This window comes from Theropithecus gelada, chromosome 9, assembly GCF_003255815.1.
Source record: "Theropithecus gelada isolate Dixy chromosome 9, Tgel_1.0, whole genome shotgun sequence".
Lineage (NCBI taxonomy): Eukaryota > Metazoa > Chordata > Mammalia > Primates > Cercopithecidae > Theropithecus > Theropithecus gelada.
The window spans coordinates 108,978,178-109,000,459 of record NC_037677.1 but is presented as its reverse complement, the minus strand read 5'-3'; the positions used below and the strand labels follow the sequence as shown (position 1 = coordinate 109,000,459).

Here is a 22,282-nt window from a genome sequence, read left to right as displayed (position 1 = left end):
CTGAATGGAAGATGAAGGAGACCCACGTTCTGGCTTTGTGTGCTTTAGTACACTTAGCAAAATCAGTGTTCCCTTCCAATTCCATCCCCTGCTAGCATTTGGACAGCTCATGTATCTCCACCCCCTTTCCAACGGATTTTTTTCTTTGCCTCCCACACAAGTCAGCTGAGATTACTATTCAACTAAATGTAATTTCATATTATAAAAGAGTCTTAGGCTGAGAGTAAGAAATCCCACTTTCTTTCCCCACACCACCCCCCCTCCCTACTATCTCACAGATATATTCAATATAGAGCAGGTAGTACCATTGTGGCTTACCTTGGAAGAAGACTCTTCCTTCCCGGGTCGAGGAAGCGCTCCCCTCACAGCTGGCTGTACTGATTCAGCACCACATTCAGGCACTTCTACTCTTTCCACAGCTCCTGGGACTGACTGGGACACACCCGAAGCTACTGTGTACTGTCCTGAGAGTGGCCAACACACTCCCCTGGAACCTTTGAATCTGTCGCAATAGAAGTTCAAAGGTAGAAGTTACCTGTTCAAACCCTTGCAGTAACCTCTGACAGTAAGAAAAGCAGTGTTCGGCAAAAGATTACAACAAGAGATTGTTATGCAATGGGCTTAAGAGGGAAAAAATAAAAAGACAGCCCTCAGTTCAGGAAGCTAACGTTTACCAAGAGAAACCTTCGATAAAGCTCTACCTCAGGGGAAGAAGAAGGGGTAGACAGGGCTTTGCATCTGCTTTGGGGGCACAATCCTTGAGATTGTGATAGGAAGAGGAAAGTCTAGATTACTAGAGGAAAAAGGGCTCCTTGGGATCGGAGTGAGAGAAAAATGAGAAGCCACTTTAATTGGCTCAAGCTATAACTTTAGGATTCAGACTAAGCAGAGGTGTGCATTTGGAGACCAGCTATCTTCTAGAAGGGACTACTGTCCCCTTCAGCATTAGAACATCTCCAAGACAACCAAATGAGCCAAATCAGTCTAGAGTCTAGGCTGAGAGACAAGCCTAGGAGAGTTGTGTTTAGGATTCGGAATCATGAACACAGTCTGCAGCACACATAGTCTAGCAAGGTGCTCAAATAAGAAGCATTGCTACTGCATCATGGTTCAGCCATCCTACTCTCTCTTTCCTCTTTTTTTTTTTTTTTTTTTGAGATGGAGTCTCACTCTGTCATCCAGGCTGGAGTGCAGTGGTGCAATCTCAGCTCACCACAACCTCCGCTTCCTGGGTTCGAGCAATTCTCCTGCCTCAGCCTCCGGAGTAGCTGCGATTATAGGCATGTACCACAATGCCCGGCTAATTTTTTTTTTTTTTTTTTTTTTTTTTAGCAGAGACAGGGTTTCACCATGTTGGCCAGGCTGGTTTCGAACTCCTGACTTCAAGTGATCTGCCCGCCTCGGCCTCCTGAAGTGCTGGGATCATAGGCATGAGCCACCACGCTCAGCCTCTCTTTCCATTTTGAAGTTCCCTAGTTGCCGTTCTTGATTCCAAGATCATTAGGACTGCAAGGCATCATTACTAAACAAAAACAGTGGGTAGAAATGAAAGAAGCCCTGGAGACGATGCACAACCTCTACTGTATGGGTGAGGCCAATGAGGCCTTTTCAGGTGAAAGAAGGCTTCTGGAATCACACAACCAGTTGGTCAAGACAGCGCCTGACTCAGAGTCACGAAGAACCGCTGCAGCACCTTGGCCTCTAGGCTGCCCCATTGATCTGTGTATGTTCAGCTACCAGCAGACCTTAGATCCTTGAAAGCTTTCTGTGCATCAGTTTTGCAGAAATTCAGGGAAATGCTGCATTAGGTTTCTTCTTACTGTATTTGGTCAGGTGGCCAATATCAAAATCAGAAGCTAATACCACTTCCTGTTGACTCTTGTGTGGAGGAGAGACTAGAATATTAACACAGCTGTGATCCGGCCACTGCACTCCAGCCTGGGGGACACAGCGAGACTCCGCCTCAAAAAAAAAAAAAAAAAAAAAAGAATATTAACACAGAAGCCTTCTTAGGTCAGATTATCATGTGCATTAACTTTTTTTTTTTTTTTTTTTTGAGACGGAGTCTCACTCTGTTGCCCAGGCTAGAGTGCAGCGACTCTATCTTGGCTCATTGCAACCTCTGCCTCCTGGGTTCAAGCCATTCTCTTACCTCAATCTCCTAAGTAGCTGGGACTACAGATGTGGTCACCACGCCTGGCTGACTTTTATATTTTAGTAGAGATGGGGTTTCACCATGTTGGCCGTGGCTGGTCTTGAACTCCTGACCTCAAGTGATCTGCCTCCCTCGGCCTTCCAAAGTGCTGGGATTACAGGTGTGAGCCACTGTGCCTGGCTTTTTTTTTTTTTTAAGACAGGGTCTCACTCCTGTCACTCAGGCACTGGCAACATCATGGCTCACTGCAGCCTTGACTTCCTGGGCTCAGGTAATCCTCCTACCTCGGGTTCCTGAGCAGCTGGGACCACAGGTCATTGCCACCACACCATTTAGGTAACAGTCCTCTCTCCAGTCACCTACCTTTGCTGAGCCACAGAGGCCTGGATTCTTCAACACACAGGATTTTTCTTTTTTTGAGACAGGGTCTTGCTCTGTCACCCAGGCTAGAGTACAGTGGTGCAATCTCAGCTCACTGCAACTTCCACTTTCTGGGCTCAGGTTATCCTCCCACCTCAGCCTCCAGAGTAGCTGGGACTATAGGCATGCACTGCCATACCTGATTAATTTTTAAATTTTTACTAGATACGGATTTTGCCATGTTCCCCAGGCTGACCTCTTACTCTTGGGCTGAAGTCATCCACCCACCGCGGCCTCCCAAAATGCTAGGATTACAGGTGTGAGCCTCTGCACCCAACCTGGTTCACTAACTCTTTTCTTTTCTTTTTTATCTTAGAGATGGAGTTTTGCTCTGTCACCCAAGCTGGGGTGCAGTGGTGTGATCTCGGCTCACTGCAACCTCTGCCCTCTGGGTTCAAGTGATTCTCCTGCCTCAGCCTCCTGAGTAGCTGGGACTACAGGCATGCACCACCATGCTTGGCTAAGTTTTGTATTTTTTTAGTATAGATGGAATTTCACTGTATGTTCACCAGGCTGGCCTCAAACTCCTGACCTCAGGTGATCTGCCCGCCTCGGCCTCCCAAGGTGCTGGGATTACAGGCATGAGCCACCGTGCCCAGCCTGTTCATTAACTCTTGAAGGTCACCTTTTTGCTACAGAATCTTAGTCCTTCCTTAGCATGTGAAAGAAAAGGGCTTCTAAGAAGTGGCTAAAGAAGACGGTTCAATGGGGATTGGGGGTGTGAGAACTACTTGACTGGACTAGGGCCCAGTTGTGTTAAGTAGCAACCCACTGAACTGCTTTGACACTACACTTATCAGAGAGCAAGATACTCCAAGCCAGGGGTTCCCAAACTTCAACATCACAATCCTTGGGGAGGGCTTGTTAGTTACAACATAGATTTCTGGCTAGAATTTCTGACTCCGTAGGTCTGGTCTAGGTTCCAAGAATCTGTATTTCTAACAATTCCAGGTGATATGGATTCTGCTGGTCTGGGGACCACCCTTGGACCACATTTAGGAGCATCTCTGCTTCAAGCAGCTATCCTGGCTTCAAAGGGCCCAGCTACTGAAATGTCACAGGGATTGCATTTGCTATGGTGAGCCTGCAGGTGGGGGGAAACTTGACACAGAATGGAACTCCTCAGATGCTCCAGGAGAGAGGCGGTCTTCAAGAGCAGCCTGCAGGCCAAGTCTCAGAGCAGTGCTTTGGCCACAGCAGGAGATATTGGCAGTCACAGTTGCACTTCTTTAGGTAAATATAAAACAAAGCTGCACAGCATCACAACTAGACAGCCCAGGTGGGTAGGAGAGTGGGTGTGTGGGGGACATCAGCTGATCCAACAACAGTCATTTTACTTATGAGGGTATCTAAAATGCCAGAACGTGAGGCAGCTGGCTCAGGTGATGAAGTAACTAATGAGAGAGATAAGCCCAGAACCCAGGTCTCCAGTGCCCGAGCAGGCTACACCAGCTCTTGATAAACCACTGCTTCCTACAGCCTCTCTCTTCAAAAACGTGTTAGATGAGCTTTGCAACACGCTCTGTCACTCCCTCCCCTCCTGCTGCCATATCCATTTAGAACCCAATATAAAAATAAGTAACCTTTAGGCTTGGGCATCCTGCAACCCCTAAAAAGTACAAACTTTCACTTTTAAGGTCATTCATAGGTGAGATCTGGAGGAGTGAGGAGTCTGCCCCACAGCTACAACACTGACATACTAACAACCATGCTGCTGGGAACTGTTTGTACACACTCACACTACAACGCTGACATACTCACAACCACGCTGCTGGGAACTGTTTGTATACACTCCCATCCTGTTCCCAACCACACATGTACTACACAATGTTGTTCTAGAATACTAGAGTCTAACATTCTAGAGTTTTGTAACACAGCCTGGAAACAGCCATTTTATCTTTAATGGCAGAGGCTGGCAGCTCTTCAGAAACAGAAACCAGGCTTTCCCTTTATTTTATTTTATTTTATTTTATTTTACTTTATTTTTGAAATGAAGTCTCACTCTGTTGCCCAGGCTACAATGCAATGGCACAATCTCGGCTCACTGCAACCTCTGCCTCCCGGGTTTAAGCAAGTCTCCTACCTCACCCTTTCGAGTAGCTGGGATTACAGGCACCTGCCACCATGCCTGGCTAAATTTTTCTTTTTTTTTTTTTTTTTTGTATTTTTAGTAGAGACGGAGTTTCACCACGTTGGCCAGGCTGGTCTGGAACTCCTGACCTCAAGTGATCCGCCTGACTTGGCTTCCCAAAGTGTTGGGATTACAGGCGTGAGCCACCACACCCAGCGCCCCCATGTTTCAGAAAGCAGAGAAAGACAGACAATATAAGCAGACTAACTTTACATAGTGCCATCATGCATTCACATAGCTCCTCCCAGTTTATAAAATGCTTCTAGCTTGCCTCTTAGCAAACCTGTGAGGTCTGAGTGGGAACAATACTTTCAACATCCAAATTTCCAGTGGCTGCTGGGAACCAGGTCCCGTGACAAACACTTCATTTGACCCTCACAATATACTCGAAAGTTAGTTATGATTTGTACAGACAAGAAAAATAGAAGCTCAGAGAAATGACATCCCTTCCCGAGATCCTATAGCTTGGTAAGAGTGATGATGGTGCTGGTGGGGCCAAGTGTTATTTTTTAATACTTTCAGGTGATTTTGCAAAGCCAAGTGATTTGCAGCTTGTCTCTGAAAATCTGCCTTTCTTTCGGAAGCACAGCTGGTTGCAAAGCAGATTTCACAGCAGGTTGAGAGGAGTCAGGCAGGGCAACCAAATGTTATTTAAAGGTCTTAGCGAATATGTCCAGATTCCAGAGACCACTGAACCTAATGAAGAGGGTCTTGCTCTGTTGCCCAGGCTGGAGTATAGTGACACAATCTTGGCTCACTGCAACCTCTGCTTCCTGAGTTCAAGCAATTCTCCTACCTCAGCCTCTTGAGTAGCTGGGATTACAGGCACCTGCTATCACACCCAGCTAATTTTGTTTTGTTGTTGTACTTTTAGTAGAGACAGGGTTTCACCATGGCCAGGCTGGTCTTGAACTCCTGACCTCAAGTGATCCACATGCCTCAGCCTCCCAAAGTGCTAGGATTACAGATGTGAGCCACCATGCCCAGCCCCAAATTTCTCCTTTTAATATAACTTCTGACCTCAGAATCTAGAAGATTCATCTTAAACCTCTAGATCTTTTGTTTTAGAATATTTCATTGGATTAAGATGATGGAACAGTCACAAAATAATGCTTACCATAAGCATTTTTGGTGAGGGCAAAGAAGAAATGTGAGGATCAGAGAGAAAAGGGGAAGCACATGATGTCTGCAGTAGCTGAGACATGTAAAGCATGGGAAACACTTATTTAGGAAGGATCTTAGGCTGTTTTGACCCCTACGTCAAATCTTTTCAAGTCAAACAACATGACTCAACAGGCAAGAGAAGCAAAGACCTAGAGCTATGGGCTGGATCTATTCTTGTAAACTTCACAATGATGGATCACAAAGAAAGAGGGGAGATGTCCCTTCCTAGAGTTAGCTGAACAGCAGGGCAGAGGTTGTGATGGCATGTAGTGGGCAAAAACAGAGCTGTGTTGCACTGACCTTTAGCATCCCACATGGCAGAGTTGACTCTGAAGTTTATCCTCGTACTGAGATATGAGAAGGAAGGTGCGAAGTCCCTTAACTCATAACGAGGGTGTTATAATCAGCCACGGAATTTCATGTCCACCCTTTACCTGGTTATCTGCTATTTCAAAAGGCTAATGACACCCAAAGTACAACTTACAGGGCAGTGATCCAAGGCTTTCATGCCAGATCCTCTCTGAAGGCCTTCATGATGGTGAACATGACTGAGCTCCTACCGCGTGGTGGCAACACTGCATTTAAGAGCTTTGTACTATCTCATTTAATCACACAGCAGCCCTATGGAAGTTTTTATTGCTATTTAGAAGGAGAGGAAAGTCTAAGAGAGTCCAAGTAACTTGTCCAAGGTACACAGCTAACAGCTGGCTGAGTATCAGAGTCAGATTTTGAACTCAGGTAGTCTTGAGTTCAGAGCCCAAGCACATATCTGTGACTGCATACCATCTCTTCCAAGATCCCCCAGCAAACTGGTGTGTTTATATGTGCGTTTCTTTTGGGAATTTTTACTGGTCTCTCAAAGAAAACTAAGACCCATTGCCCTACAGGAAGCCAGACCCAATACTAGACATGTGGACCTGATGCCAAGGGTGGGGCAACAACTACCTTCCCCCTTGAGAAGGGCTCCCTAGCAACCTGGACATCCTGCCTGCTGCAGAGCCCATTACCAACTCAGAGCCTTGCTTCACTCCACTGGAGGGGCCAATGCTCCACGCGTCCCAGCTGTGCGACTCCCTAGCTCTTTCTTCTTAGCCGTCTGCTATCTGGCAAGGGCTCACAGCTCCATTCTGGGCCCTGTGGTGAACCCTGCACCATGTGAACTTCACAGGGCATGAGGAAGAAGCTGACCCCACAGCTCAGCGATGGCAGCAACTCTTTCTCTTAACTGTAGCTGCTGATAGCAATTGCTTGGGCATGCATGCTCTTGAGAACACATGCTTATTCTTTGTAGGAAGGAAGTGTTACCCAAGTGTGAGCACTTGGCTGACAAGAATGGTGTTTGCCCAGATTACAATGAAAGCTCCCCCAACCCCAGGCACCCCTCCCCTTTCCTGAACCACACACATAAAGCAAATTGCCTTTCAGCCTTAGATTTCAGCTGTCCAATGGGTGTGGCAAGACACATGATACATGGAAGGGCCAATAGACACCGATCCCCTTCAACCCTCAGAATGTGCTTATGAACGGCCCCATCTCAGCCTTTTTTTTCCTCCCCACCGAGGTGGAGTCTTGCCCTGTTGCCCAGGCTGGAGTGCAGTGGTGTGATCTCGGCTCACTGCAACCTCTGCCTTTCAGGTCCAAGTGACTCTCCCACCTCAGCCTCCCAAGTAGCTGGGATTACAGGTGCCCGCCACCACATCAGGCTAATTTTTGTATTTTTAGTAGCGAAGGGGTTTCGCCATGTCGGCCAGGCCAGTCTCAAACTCCTGACCTCAGGTGATCCGCCCACCTCGGCCTCCCAAAGTGCTGGGATTACGGGTGTGAGACACCATGTCCGGCCCCATCTCAGGCTTTAAGTATGTTGAGTAAATATTATTCTCAGTGTCATGATACAGGCAGCTTGTTCCTTTATCAGCAAGAGCTTCCAAAGAGCACTAAAGAATCAGAGGGACAGAATTGAGGCCACTGAGAGAGGTGTCAAGTTGAAATTCCCAGGACCTTCAACACCCCAGAGGAAACATCGCTATCTTGCAGGGGACTCAAAGGGTCGCTCAGAGTGAAGATTTACTGTTCAAGACTGTAACCACTAACTACACGTGGCTACTGAGCAGTTGAAATGAGGCAAATCTAAATTGAGATGTGTTTAAGTATAAAACACACACCAAATTTTCCAGATGTGGTATAAAGAAAATAACATAAAATCTCAATGTTTAAAATATTGATTATGTATTGAAATTATAATATTTAGAATACTCTTGATAAGTAATCTTAACAGCTTTTTTACTCTTTTTTTAATGTGTCTGCTAGAAAATCTTAAATAATATATGTTGCTCATGTTATTTTTTTGGACAGTGCTGATTTAGAGACTAAAGGCCCTGGCCGGGCGTGGTGACTCATGCCTGTAATCACAGCACCTTGGGAGGCCAAGGTGGATGGGTCGCTTGAGGTCGGGAGTTTGAGACCAACCTGGCCTGAGGCATGAGAATAGCTTGAACATGGAAGGCGGAGGTTGCAGTGAGCCGAGATCACGCCACTGCACTCCAGCCTGGTTGACAGAGTGAGACTCAGTCCAATAAAAAAGAAAAAGAAACTAAAGGCCCTTTGACTTAATACCTACAGGATATAAGCAAAAGGTAGTGTTACCCAGCAGCAGCAGTGAACATGTTGTAATTGTTCTGGGAGAACTTTTTTTTCCCCCCTAATAACCAGCCAGAGCTTCATCATCCCATGTCATGCTTGAAAACTATGTATGTGCATGTATACATTAGCAATGATAAATCCAGACATCTTCAGAAACCTGTCCCAGCAACATCTTTTACCAGTTCCTCTGGTTTCTGCAGCAGCAGCAATTTGTTCCTTTGGGTCAATCCATCCAACAGACTTTATGATCTTTTGCCTGGAGCAATAGATCCTTATTTAAAAACTGCTACCACGTACTGGCTGTTGTTACATGCCAGGCACTATGTTGTGTATTTTACATTTGCCACTTCATTTAATCCTCGCATAAGGTTGTCAGAGTAATTACAAATGAGGAAATCGGGTTCAGATAATACATAACTTGTCCATGCCAGCTTTTCTCATTCCAAAACCTATGCTCACAGCCATTCTGTGAAACTGCCTTCTACAGGAAGGTGGTGGGAGAAGCCGGGGTTCCTGTGCCATAGATAGGAATACCAGTCCTCTAGGGGGAGGTCAGCACCTCCCTCCTCTTCAAGCCTTTAAGGATATTATCCTCTGCTTTGCAAGCTTTCCTTCCCCGGGCTCACAGCCTAGGGAGAGCCACACCACGTGTTTGGCTCAAGAGCCTTTACCAGGAGTAGAGAGGAAATGCCAGGAAGTGAGAGGTCTCCTGGTTTCTCCAGACAGGAAACTGGAGAGGGCGGAGGAGTCAGGGACACCCTGCGTCACTTTAGATGGATGGCTATCCACCAGAAAGAAGCTGCCAGATGCCAAGCCCAGTGCCACACAGGTGGCCAATTTGCACAGATGGAGAAACATTCTATGGGTCAAGAGTGTGTCATCACCAGAGAAAGATGGATTAGTACATATTCTTTTTTTTTTTTTTTTTTTTTTGAGAAGGAGTCTTGCTCTGTTGCCGAGGCTGGAGTGCAGTGGTATGATCTCTGCTCACTGCAACCTCTGCCTCTAGGGTTCAAGTGATTCTTCTGCCTCAGCCTCCCGAGTAGCTGGGATTACAGGCCTCTGCCACTATGCCTGGCTAATTTTTGTGTTTTGAGTAGAGATGGGGTTTCACCATGTTGACCAAGCTGGACTCGAACTCCTGACCTCAGGTGATCTGCCCACCTCAGCTTCCCAAAGTGCTGGGATTACAGGCGTGAGCCACCGCTCCCGGCCAGGACACATTCTTTATTTGCTCAGTGTTTGGGACACTATGACAGCAAAGCTATCTTGGCAAACCTAAAATTTTATGGAAAGTGGCTTTGGAATTAATGACATCACTGTTAGTTATTCCATATCTTTGAATACCAAGTACCTGGAGCAGGTGGTTGCTTCTCCTCCTCACAACCTCTGAAAGTTTTTGCTCTTCATACCAAGGCATAATGGGGGCAGGAGGAGGAGCAGAGACTATGAAATAGTAGGAACAGAGACTGTGAAATAAATATTCAGAAATTTGGCATTTAGGCCAGACTAGCTTCTTCCCCTGAGATTACAGTGATATCTGGGAGAACGCTTGGTTGTTTAAAGTATTTCTTAAAACCCCAAGTTTGCTCAGGTGTCAAAGACTCATTCCTTTAGGACACGGTCATGAGAAAGTCTATTTCAGCCACACAGGATAAATAGCAGACGATTGAAGCACACAGAAGACAGGTAGAGCTTCCAAGAGGGAGGAATTTTCTTCTCTTGGCACAAACGTTTTCAGAAACAAGACCAGAGCGTTCTTGTCAGTCAGCCAAGGCCGCATCTCATCCTCAGCCTTGTGGGAGTCGTGGGTGCCTGTGTGCGTGATTACTAACAGGATTTGCATCCCGGGGATTTTGTTTTGTTGCAGCCTTAAGAGCCACAATCTTCCAGTTTGATCTTAACTCTGCTTTCCTCTGGCTCCTTAAACTTTTGCTTAGTAGAAGCTGCATCTTCAGAACTGGCACCACAGCTGTTTGTAAGAGCTGAGAACACAGGGGAAGTTTGCAGTTCACACCCTGACAGGTTACAGCCACGTTTACTTGCTCTTATTTCTGGAATAGTGAGTACACGGTGTGCTCTACCTTCAGGAATGTTCCCGTTAGGAACCTGTAAGCCCGAACTGTAGAGAAACTTGCTGTTATCACCCAGCAGGGCCCCCAGGACTACTGTCTTCCATTCATTAGGAATCCACCAGATGTCTAGTATCTTAGGGCAGGAGGCTGGTAAGGTCAGAGCTCGCTGCCCTCTGCCTTTTTCTCATTTCACAGATAAGGAAACTGAGGCTCAGGTAGTCTTATGGACTTGCTGAAGCCTTTTCCAGGAACACACCAGTAGGGGCTCCCTTTGCCTCTCCCCCAACGTGATCACAGGCTCACTGCATTGCATTCCACTTAGGTCAAGCACCTCTTTCTGCCTCTCACCTTTTCCCTGGGGGAGAAGTAGAGCCCAAACATGCCAAACCTTTACTTTTCACCTAAACTTGATCAGGCCACTGATTTAGAAATTGAAGTGAGGCAGGGAGAAAGGGGGAGCTGGAGGAAGGGCAGCTAGAAAGTTGCTAGAGGTTTTACTAAAACCCACCATCCTGGATACAGCTCATCTTATCTGATCTCGGATGCTGAACAGCTGGCCTTGCATCTGGTTTATGGACTAGGCTGGTCGCTATTGAGGAAGCCACAAATCAGGCAGAAAGAACCCTCCCTCAGTAATAGTCTGTTCAGGAAACAGAGATGGGATAAAGTAGCAAGGAATTAAAGAGTTACCCCAGGCAGAGGGGGCTGCACTTTGAACCTCTGCTGGCCAAGCACAGACAACTTCTGTTCCAAAGCATCATCCGATGAAATAACGTGGCCTCTCCCAATCATACGGGTAACTTCTAGGCCTAAGAATCCCCTAGAAGGAAGGAGGGCTGGGAAGCAAAGTAGAGGACAGTGTGCCCCCTCCGGCAGCCACAGTCCTTACAACACCCACCACCCCCCAACTTGGTTTTAACCTCAGCCTTTCCATTCCCGCCAATCAAAGGTATCACACAAATTGGGCTAGTAACTACAGCAATGATTTTCCAGCTCATGATGGCCATTACCTGGACCGCTGCATCTCTGTCTCTGAGGGCAACGGAGAAATGGAAGGGGCTGAGCTCAGCAGAGAATAATTAGGGCCTACAGAGGTAAGCCAGGTGTCTGTAAGTGTGGGGTGCTCCTGACCTGAGGGTTTAAGGTGGCTGAATTTCACCTTCTGTGTTGATCCTCCAGAAGTACAATTCTGTAGGTTTATTTTTAATTAAAATATTCACTTTTCTTTCTTATTGCAAAGACATTAAGACAAAAAATGAAAATTAATATAAACAAAGGACAAACCACCCATAATTTCTGTCACAGAGTGAGCCACGTTTAATCGTTTGTTGTATGTAATCTTTACTTTTGAAAAAAAAAAACCAAAACGGAATACTAATATATATTGTTGTATGATGCGCTTCATCAGTTAGCAGTACACTGCGGTTATCTTTCTAAGAGAATATGTATATAAAATATTATTTTTAGTGATTGCGTGCCACTCAGTCGTGTGAATTCACTACGTGTTATTCATCCTGGTCCGTCTGTTGGACATTGAAGCGTGTCTAAATTTTGACTGTTAGAAATCACACTCGTTAAATCTGATCATATGATTTTATTTATTTGTAATAAATCCCTCAAATTAGAATTTTGAGTCCAATATGCACACATTCTTAAGGTTTGGTGCATATTGAAGAACTGCTGTTAATGAACATTCCTACCGGCCAGTGTATGTCTGTTTCTCAAACTCACAACAACACTGAACACCATTGGTATTTTCTTCTGGTTTTGACCATGCTCACTTGTAAGCATTTAAGAATACAAAATCCTAGGCCGGGCATGGTGGTTCATGCCTGTAATCCCAGCACTTTGGGAGGCCGAGGCGGGCGGATCACGAGGTCAGGAGATCGAGACCAACCTGGCTAACACAGTGAAACCCCGTCTCTACTAAAAATACAAAAAAATTAGCCGGGCTTGGTGGCGGGCGCCTGTAGTCCCAGCTACTCAGGAGGCTGAGGCAGGAGAATGGCGTGAACCCGGGAGGCAGAGCTTGCAGTGAACCGAGATCATGCCACTGCACTCCAGCCTGGGCGACAGAGAGACTCCGTCTCAAAAAAAAAAAAAAAAAAAAAAGAATACAAAATCCTTATACTTATTATGATTTATATTAATTTGCATGCCTAGAGGCCTAACACTGTGCTGATGTTAGGATCCAAAAAGGACACACACAGTCACCTGGCTCAAAGATTCTCAGGACAAAGGCAATCTGTAAACACAAAGAATCAGAAATTACCCAGTGTGGGAATACAAATCAAAGAAAGCATACATATGGAAGGGCGGAGGGAACACAAAGTGCATAGATAACATATTATTCCCAGTGCCCTAGTTTTGAGATCATGACGTGTGCAATGACACATTTATTAACAGAATTCCCTTATGGATTCCTAATAAATGTGAGGTACCATTCTAAGTAATTATGCAATCTCACAGTATCTTTACAACATCCCTCCAGGAGGGGTGTTACTCTGCTCATTTTGATATTCAGGAGACTGAGGCACAGATTTAACTGACTTGTCCAGGGTCATGTACACTGGTAAGCGTCTGAGCCAAAAAACATCCATGGGATTTTGCTTATGGTTCCAGTGAGCTTTTGGACTCAGATGATTTCGCAAATTGACCCCAAGCTGTCCCAGCAGAGGAGAGAGAGAAACTGCAGGTCAGGGAAGAAGCAGTTATGATGCATTTGGTTTGGAGAGAAGCAACCCCTCAATCCGTGGGTTTAGAAGTGACCCTCTGAGACAGGCCAAAGCTAAGGCTCCTTAATTCCATCCTGGGGGCTTGCTACTCAAGGAAGATAAGTAGAGAATAGCTATTGGCTATTCTTTCCCTGTTCTCACTTCAGACTGCCAGGGGTTCTCATACTTCAGTCTACTTAGGGATATATGAGGACCTGTTGAATATGGATTCCCAGAGCAACCTCAAAACATTCTGGTTCAGAGGGTCTGGAGAGAAGCCCTGGAATCTGCATTTCTAACCATCAGGAGAGACTGACGTAGGTGGTCCTTAGATCAAGCCTTGAGACTCATAGCAAGTTGACTGTGCTCACATAATCCTGAGATGAATGTGAGACGCCAGCTCCTTCCCTGCCAGAGTAATCAGAAAGCAAGCCCACAGTAGGTGGGAATTCAACCCTTTATACTCATGTGGATTTTCCTGGCTAATAGCTGGGCCATCTTACTTGGGAGTAGCAATGGCTTCCCAAGGGTCCTGTCATCCCTGTGATATTTCAGACAATTAAGAGCTGCCCCCAGCTCCTTGCCCTGACCTGTGTAGAGGGAGGGTTAGTATTTCATGCATCAATAACCAATCAGTAGCACCCTAAAAGCCTGGGTGAGGGATACAGACTGTGCCAACTTGTCAGGAAACCTTATAGCCATAAGCTTACTTATTTCATAAAAATGTCCTAGAAGATGGAATCAGCAAGTGATAATTATCATCACTATTACTGGGATCATCGTCATCATCAACACCATTGTCAAATCTACCATTGATGGACTGGCTCTCTTTGCCCAGATATTTTGCCAAGGGCTAGTCTTGTATGATCTCTTTTAGTCTTTACCATATCACTTAGGGGAAGACCTCATTACAGTTTTATCCCTGTTTTACAGAGCAGGAGAAGAAGAAGAAAGGGGAAGTAATATGTCCTACGTCACTCAACTAATGTGTGGTGGAGTCAGAATTCCAGCCCAGGCCATCTGACTCCATTTGAGTAGTTTCTATGGTTCTTATTTTACTGATGGAGAGGGACAGAGGGATCATGTGACTTGCCCAGGAACATGAAGTTTGTCAGGCATATCACTGGATCAATCACCAGGATCCTACTGACTAGCTGCTTCGGCCTCCTTCTGCAAGGTTGCTGCTTCTAGATGGTATTAAGACAGACTCTGAAAAGGGAGAGTTTTGGTTAACTAATGGCACTGAATAGAAAGCAAGCTGTGATCCTCAGGGAACTCTACACTGTCATATAAGTTCCTGGCAGGAGTAATCAGGAGGCTGAGCCTCTCACAGCTTTGCAGTGATACAGGTGTTAGATGCCATCCATGGCTCTCAAAACAGGTCTTGAGGCCCCAGTTGAGTCTGAGCTCTGTTCAGGGATTGAATGCCAGGGTGACCACCCAACACCAGTTCTGATGCTCTTTGCCAGTGTGCTGGTGACTTGCCTTGAGGCTGCTAAACTCACTGTAAGCTTCCAGGCCCCCTGGAACATCTCCCATCCATTCAGCATGCAAAGGTTGGGTGCAGGCCTCCAGATTGCCTTGGACAAGGTCAACTCAGAGCTAGTGGACCTTGGAAATTTCAGCTGGGAGTTCACTTACACCAACTCAGCCTGCAGCACCAAGGAGTCTCTTGCTATTTTCAACAACCAGGTCCAGAAAGAACAGATTTCTGCCCTGTTTGGACCAGCATGCCCAGAAGCAACTGAGGTAGAATATATATAGCCTCTGGAAACTTTGAGTTTCCATTGGAAGGGGTGGCCTTCAAGATGATGGTACAGATTTGAATAATCTCCTGGCAAGGGTCACATTATTATAATAATAACCGTGTAGATCTTGAATACCATTTTTGAGATGCAATTAGACTATATAATTAGAAGAGTTAACATTCTCTTTAGAAAGTCTTTTTCTCTCTTTCTTTCTTTCTTTTTCTTCTTTCTTTTCTTCTTTCTTTCCTTCTTTTTTTTTGAGATGGAGTACTGCTCTGTTGTCCAGGCTGCAGTGCAGTGGCATGATCTCGGCTGACTACAGCCTCTGCCTCCCAAGTTTAAGTGATTCTCCCACCTCAGCCTCCCTAGTAGCTGGGATTACAGGAGTGCCCCACCATACTCAGCTAATTTTTGTATTTTTAATAGAGATAGGGTTTCAGCATGTTGGCCCGGCTGGTCTCAAACTCCTGACTCAGGTGATCCACCAATCTCGGTCTCCTAAAGTGCTGGGATTACAGGCGTGAGCCACCATATCTGGCCAGAAAGCCTTTCAGATCAATAATTGTTCATTCACCTACCCTCTTCCTCCTGTTGATTGTTTGAACTTGATGCTGTTGCATATAGACTCTTATTGTTTACTCTCATGTTCCTAAGCTATAAGGCTTAGGAAATTAAGAAGAGACAAATGCGTGGTTTTAAATAGAAAACTATCAATTGTTTGAGTAGGCTTTTCTTTGGTGCGTATAATAAATTAATCAGTGAAAATGCAAGTAAATGAGAAAGAATCAAGTATGGCAAACTACCTTACCTATAGTAAGAAAATGAGGGAAATGAATGACCTGTATTTGTTTGGTTGTTGGGATGAGCTTTGTTGGTGTCCTTGGGTGTCACGTCACCTGAAAAGTGTTGATGCAAAAGGTGAACAGGAAGGAGCAGCACAGGTCTTGCTCTCAACAATATTGTAGAACGATCACTAGTTGGAGCTGCAGAACTAAGTTTACATTTAAATTTGAGCCAGTCTTTCCTGGAATTCCCCATCTGACACATTTCTATCTGTTCAAAGGCTACCTAAGAGTTAATATCAAATGTCATGGAGCCTTTCTTTATCCCTTCATCTCTGCCCTCCATATCCCTAATTCCCCAATCAAAAGTAATTGTTTACTTCTCTAAACGCCTATAAATCTATTATCTATACAACTTAAAGAATATATTTCACTTTAAAGCTATTTTTTTATATACCTTGGTTCTTGTAATAAACCATGAGCTCCTTTAAGAGCAAGGTCTCCAAAGTTTTTTGTATGTGATAGGCCCCTAATTAAAATGAATGAAAAATGAATAAGGGAGAAATTAAGAAAGAAAGAGAGGATGAGTAACTATGAGTGTGGACCTTGGAACCATATTACCTGAATTCCAACCCTGCTCCACTATTTGCTAGCTATGTAACTTACATCTCTGTGTCTTCCTGTTTTATCTTAAAAAGGGGGTCATAATAACACCTAGAAATGTTGTGAAAGTTGAAATGATATATGTAAGCTGTTAGAGTGCTCAGCACATAGTAAGTGCTCAATTAATGCTCGCTTTTGTTATCTTTGTTCTTGAGACTGATGTTGTCATCAACATTACAAAAGCGAGGGCCTGGTATGACCCATAGACTCACAGAATCTGAGGTTTATGCAGATGTCTTACACTGGGGTTTGCGTGTACATAAACTCAATTATGCAAAGACATCCTCTGGGTTATTTTCAAGGTTATCGGTTTGCTGGCCTCTGAGTGGAACATCTCCATGTTTGACTTTGTTGGACAAACCAAAAAGCTGTGTGACACCTGTGTGAAACTTGTGCCACCCAAGCAGGACATTGGTGATGTGCTCCAGAAAAGTCTCCAGTACCTGGGCTGGAAACACATTGGGATGTTTGGAGGCTACTCTGGGGCTTCCTCCTGGGATGAAGTGGATGAATTGTGGAAGGTTGTAGAGAATGAACTCAATTCCCATTTTATCATCACTGCCAGCATAAGATACACCAAAAATAGTTTAGTCCTTCTTCAAGAGCATCTTTGGAGGATATCATCAATTGCCAGGGGTAAGTAGAAAAGTCTTCTGTTGCTTTTATTTGGAGAGAAAAATGGGACAAGCAGGTTATTTGAAAAAAAACCAAAAAACCAAAAAACAAAAAACTCTTCATTTTTCTCTGAGTGTAAAAGCAGATGGAAACAAGTTACAAAATTAATAATATATAAAAGCAATTTCCTTTATTGCTTGACATCACTAACAAAAAATTGTGGGTTGGTTTTGTTGTTGTTGTTGTTATGGGGTTTTTTTTTTTTTTTGATCTAAAGTAAAACCTCACATGCTACAGTGTTATGAAACACAGAGTAAGTTCTAGAAGCATCTTCCAGGTGGGCTGGGTCCTGGAGTTCACTATTTGTTTACAGTAGGGGCTCTGCAGACTGACAGACCTAGGTTTGAATCCAGTCTCTGACACTTTTAAACTGTGTCCTCCTTGGGTAAGTACCTTAATCTCTCTGTGTCTCAAGTATCTTATCTATAAAATGGAGACAATCATCCTACCTATGTCATAGAAAGGGGAGGATTAAATAAGGTTACACCTCTAAAGTGCTCAGCACCATGTCTGGACAAGTAGTTGGTCAACATACGACAGCAATTATTTTTGTGGTGATATCTATAAGGCTCAACTTTCTAGCATGAATTAGTAACTGACTCCTTTCTGTTCCTCAAGTAAACTAAACTCTCTCCAGCCTTGAGACTTTAGGGTTTTCTACTCCCTTGGCCTAGGGTGTCACCTGCACCCACTCCACCCAGTAATGCTAATGTGGGACTCTCAGATACAAGTGACTCTCACTTCTTTTTCTTCCACGGCCACCTCCCTGTGTCCCTGTTGAAGCTCTAATAAAGGGCTTGAAAGACCAACATACTGATCCAATGAGGCAATTCTTATGTGGTCTGAGTCACACTCCAGCCTACCCAGCACCTTCTTGAGGGTAGCTTCCTCTCATCCTTGCATCATTGCTGACTGGGTCCAGAGTCCACCTCCTCAGGGAGGCCTTCTCTAATGACACGATGTGAAGTTGCTTCCCCTCCCCACCCATTAGCATCACAGCATCCATTTCCAACCTCACTAATTAGAATCTTCAATGATCTCTTTAATCTGTTCACTTGTATGCTGTCGGTCTGATGGCTCGTTCACTGCTATGTCTGTGCCCAGCACAGTGCCTGACACAACATTGGAGCTCAGATAAATCGACTATAATTTACTTCATTTAAAAAATAAACTAGCTGGGTGTGGTGGCTCACGCCTGTAATCCCAGCACTTTGGGAGGCTGAGGCGGGCAGATCACTCGAGGCCAGGAGTTGGAGACCAGCCTGGCCAACATGGTGAAATGCTGTCTCTACTAAAAATACAAAAATTAGCCAGGTGTGGTGGTGCACGCCTGTAATCCCAGCTATCCTGGAGGCTGAGACATGAGAATTGCTTGAACCCAGGAGGCAGAGGTTGCAGTGAGCCAAGATCATGCCACTATACTCCATCCAGCCTGGCCAGTAGAGCGAGACTCTGTCTCAAAAATAAATAAATAAAAAAATAAAACCCACTACTTCATTTGTATATTCTGAAAATGAACAGTGATGTGATTAAATGGCAGAAAAGTACCACGGCCTACTCCTCCCTCCGGCCAGCCCAGCTCAGAAAGTCCAAATGCCCTTGATTCTAGGTCCTTTGTGAACTCCTCTTAATTGAGGTGTGGCTGACAAGTCACAAGCCAGGTCTGCTGTTCTGATTTTTGAGCCAAAAAGAAGAAAAAACCTAGAGCACAGAAGTGATCTCAAACTTTTTTGACTTGTACATTGTGAGGAGGCTGCAGTAAAGACTTCTGTGCTATAGCTGCTAGTTTGTACACTGCAGGCTTGGTTAAAGAAGTAAAACCTCAGGGACTAGTTTAGGCATTCCTGTTTCCTAAAACACGCCCAAGGAAAGAAAAAGTTCATGTCTCTTTTACAGTGGCTTTAGGCTAGACTTAGAGAGAGTGAGAGCATGTATGAGAGCGCACACATACACGAGCATGTGCAACTGGCTGACTCTGATTTTCATTCTTATAGTTATCATCTTAATCTGCAGCTCAGAGGATACAAATATTATTCTGCTGGCTGCAGACAACCTGGGACTCAACACTGGAGAATTCGTTTTCATCATTTTGCAGCAGTTGGAGGTGGGTCCCGTTGACCACTCAATGGCTCCGGTAGTAAGAGGTAGCAAGTATGGAGTACTTGCTATGACCCGGATGTATCAGCTCACTGAGCACTCACTACAACCCCATGAGGTAGGCACTCTTGCGTCCTCATCTTAACATTAGGAGACTAAGACGGAGCTGGAAGAACTTACCCAGAGTTCTTCTGCACCACTAGTGAAAGGCTGAACCAGGCCTTGAACTAGGTCGGCTGGCTTGAGGGCCTGGTCCTCTGTACGCCGTATCAGACAACAGCGGTTGAGGAAGAACTGTCATTTCTACCGGGTAGCTAAGACCTTCCCAAGGGACTCTTAGACACAAGTGGCTCTCACTTCTTTTTCTTCCACAGCTACCTCCCTGTGTCCCTGCTGAAGCTCTAACTAAGGGCTGGAAAGACCAACATACTGATGCAATGAGGCAATTCTTAGATGGTCTGATTCTTTTGGTAATGATGAGAATGGCTAAAAATACAATTGCTTACTATGAGGACTGAGTTACACGGTTTACACACATGATTGCGCTTAATATTCTCAATGGTTTTGCAAGGCAGTTATTAAATGCATTATTTATGTACCTGTACCTTTTGTACTTGGTATTTCCAACAGCCTTGGAAAGTAGACATGATGAGCACTCCAATGTACAGGTAGAAAAACCAAGGCTTAAATAATTAAGGTACCTTACCTAAGATCTCAGAGCTCCCAAGTGGCATAGCTAGTATTCCAGACTGAGCCTTTCAGACTCTGAGCTCACCCTACACGACTCTGCCTTCTGGAGGGTTTATGGAGTGCTGGGCCGCACTGTGAGTGTTTAATACATTAAAGCTTATTTCAGCTCACAACCACCCTATGGGGTAGATACTTTTATCATCCTCATTTTACAGAAGAGGAAACTGAGGTTCAGAGAGGTGCCAAAACTTGCCCAAGGCCATCCAACTAGTATGAGGGAGAGCTGGCATTCAAACCCAGGTGGTCTGGTCTCCTTTTCCACCTCTCATCAAGTGCACTGATGCATGGAAATAATGCAAGTAGTATCTGCCTCACAGGGCTATTGTGTCTGTGCTTGTAAGCATCTTATACAACAGGCATCTACAAAAGCCACTTGCCTTTTCCTATGGACACACTGCATTATTTTTCTAGCAGTATTATTTTTCTAAAACAAGCTTTTTAAAACTATGATCACAAGAAGCTGAAATAGGACAGAAGAAAATAAAGGGAGATATATAGTAACGTCCCAGATTTTTCCTTCTTTATCATGAAGTCTTTCAGATGCACAAAATCATCTCAGATTTCTTTGGGTGGTGAGCTGGAATTCTAAAGGCATGCCAGACTTTCCAGAATACTCGCTTGCCTTAGATTTCCATTGTGACCACCTCCCTTTCTCTTTACTTTTCCCCTCATCTCTGCCTTCAGGCAGATGACGAGAGGAGAGGATGGACCACATTCAGTATTGGCAGGGAAACTTTTCAACTCCCCTGTTGCCTTCTCCCACACCTTGATGATCCAGTTCCAACTGGTGTGTAGTGGCAGAAAATAGAACTAAGAATACACCAATGTCCATGCAATTGAATTCATGCCGCTTCATGAAAGAATAGCATAAATCTATTTTATAAAAGTATTCCCAGTATAGGTTTAGGTGGAAAAAAATCAAGCTGCAGAATATTATGGTATGATATCATCATATATATATATGTATGTGTGTGTGTGTGAGATGTCAAAATATATATGTATATATATACACACACATATATATATAACGACTGGGTATATACTATTCATAATGGTAATACTATAGATTATAATAATGATAACAAAACACCTATGCCACAAGTAAAAAAAAAAGCAAGAATCTATAGTCCCAAGCTTTTAAGTTTTTGTAATCATTGTTAGTAGGTAAGCTCTCTGCATCTTAGCTGCTGTATGCACCAAGTACATTTTTACTTTTTTATTTGTGGCTTTCCTTCCACTGCTTATATGCCAGCTAGAGAACATGGACCTTGTATTGGAGGCCTTCTGGAATCACTGTGTTTCCAAGGATTAGAATGTAGTGGTTCAAATTAAACATTGCGTTACACGCAGTTCCCTTGCCAAGGCATTTCCTACCAAATACCAACATTTATTTCATTACTTTTTAGGACCATTTTTGGAAGGAAGTACTGACAAATCAGAAAATGATGTACCTCCCAAAGATGTATGGGTCAGTGCTTCTCTCACTGCCCTCACCTCCTACGGAGAAGGCCGTGGAGACGAAGGCTTTTGGAAACAAGTCTACCGAACGCTGAGGAGGCCGCTTTTCCGCAGCACCATCTCCTCGGAGGAGCAGGTCTGATGCCGGGTCTTCCAGCTTAGGCTCCCTCCTCCCCTTCTTTGATGATATTTGTGTTTGGCTTTTGCATTTCTCCCTCTTATTTCTCCTCATCTCTCCCCACCTCCCTTACACACATGCAGGTGCACACACAGATGCACTTCCCCATCTTCCACGCCCAAAATAAACAGCAGTTTGATGCTCTCCTGTGAATTTATACTTCAGAGGTTACTGGGTGAAAGGCCTTTGGAGCAGAGGCCTATGCCCCCATCCTACTGCTGCTATTTGCTAACTGTTGGACCTTGTAGCGAATTGCTTAACCTCCCTACACCTTGGTCTCTTCATCTGTGAAACGGGACTGATGATGGCATCTACCTCCCAGGCTGTGGTGTTGTGTATTTAGTAACATTGTCCACGGAACTAGCAAAGCAGGTATCTTCCTTTTTTGAGGGAAGGTCTTGCTGTGTCACCCAGGCTAGAGTGTAGTGGTGCAATCACGGAACTAGCAAAGCAGGTATCTTCCTTTTTTGAGGGAAGGTCTTGCTGTGTCACCCAGGCTAGAGTGTAGTGGTGCAATCATGCTCACTACATCCTCGACTTCCTGGGCTCCAGCAATCCTCCCACTTCAGCCTCTCAAGTAGCTGGAAATACAGACACATGCCATCACGCCTTGATAATTAAAAAAAAAATTT

The 22,282-nt window shown here is 44.7% G+C and overlaps 1 protein-coding gene across 1 annotated transcript in view; it reads left to right on the top strand.

Annotated features, from left to right (window-relative positions):
• Positions 1-14,664: 14,664 nt before the first annotated feature.
• LOC112631076 (guanylate cyclase 2G-like) overlaps positions 14,665-22,282 on the top strand; it is a 43,988-nt gene continuing 36,370 nt past the window's right edge. Inside the window, 5 exon segments of the mRNA XM_025395557.1 lie at positions 14,665-15,048; positions 16,795-17,128; positions 19,162-19,271; positions 21,421-21,507; positions 21,510-21,608. Coding sequence (XP_025251342.1) covers positions 14,665-15,048; positions 16,795-17,128; positions 19,162-19,271; positions 21,421-21,507; positions 21,510-21,608 — 1,014 coding nt within the window.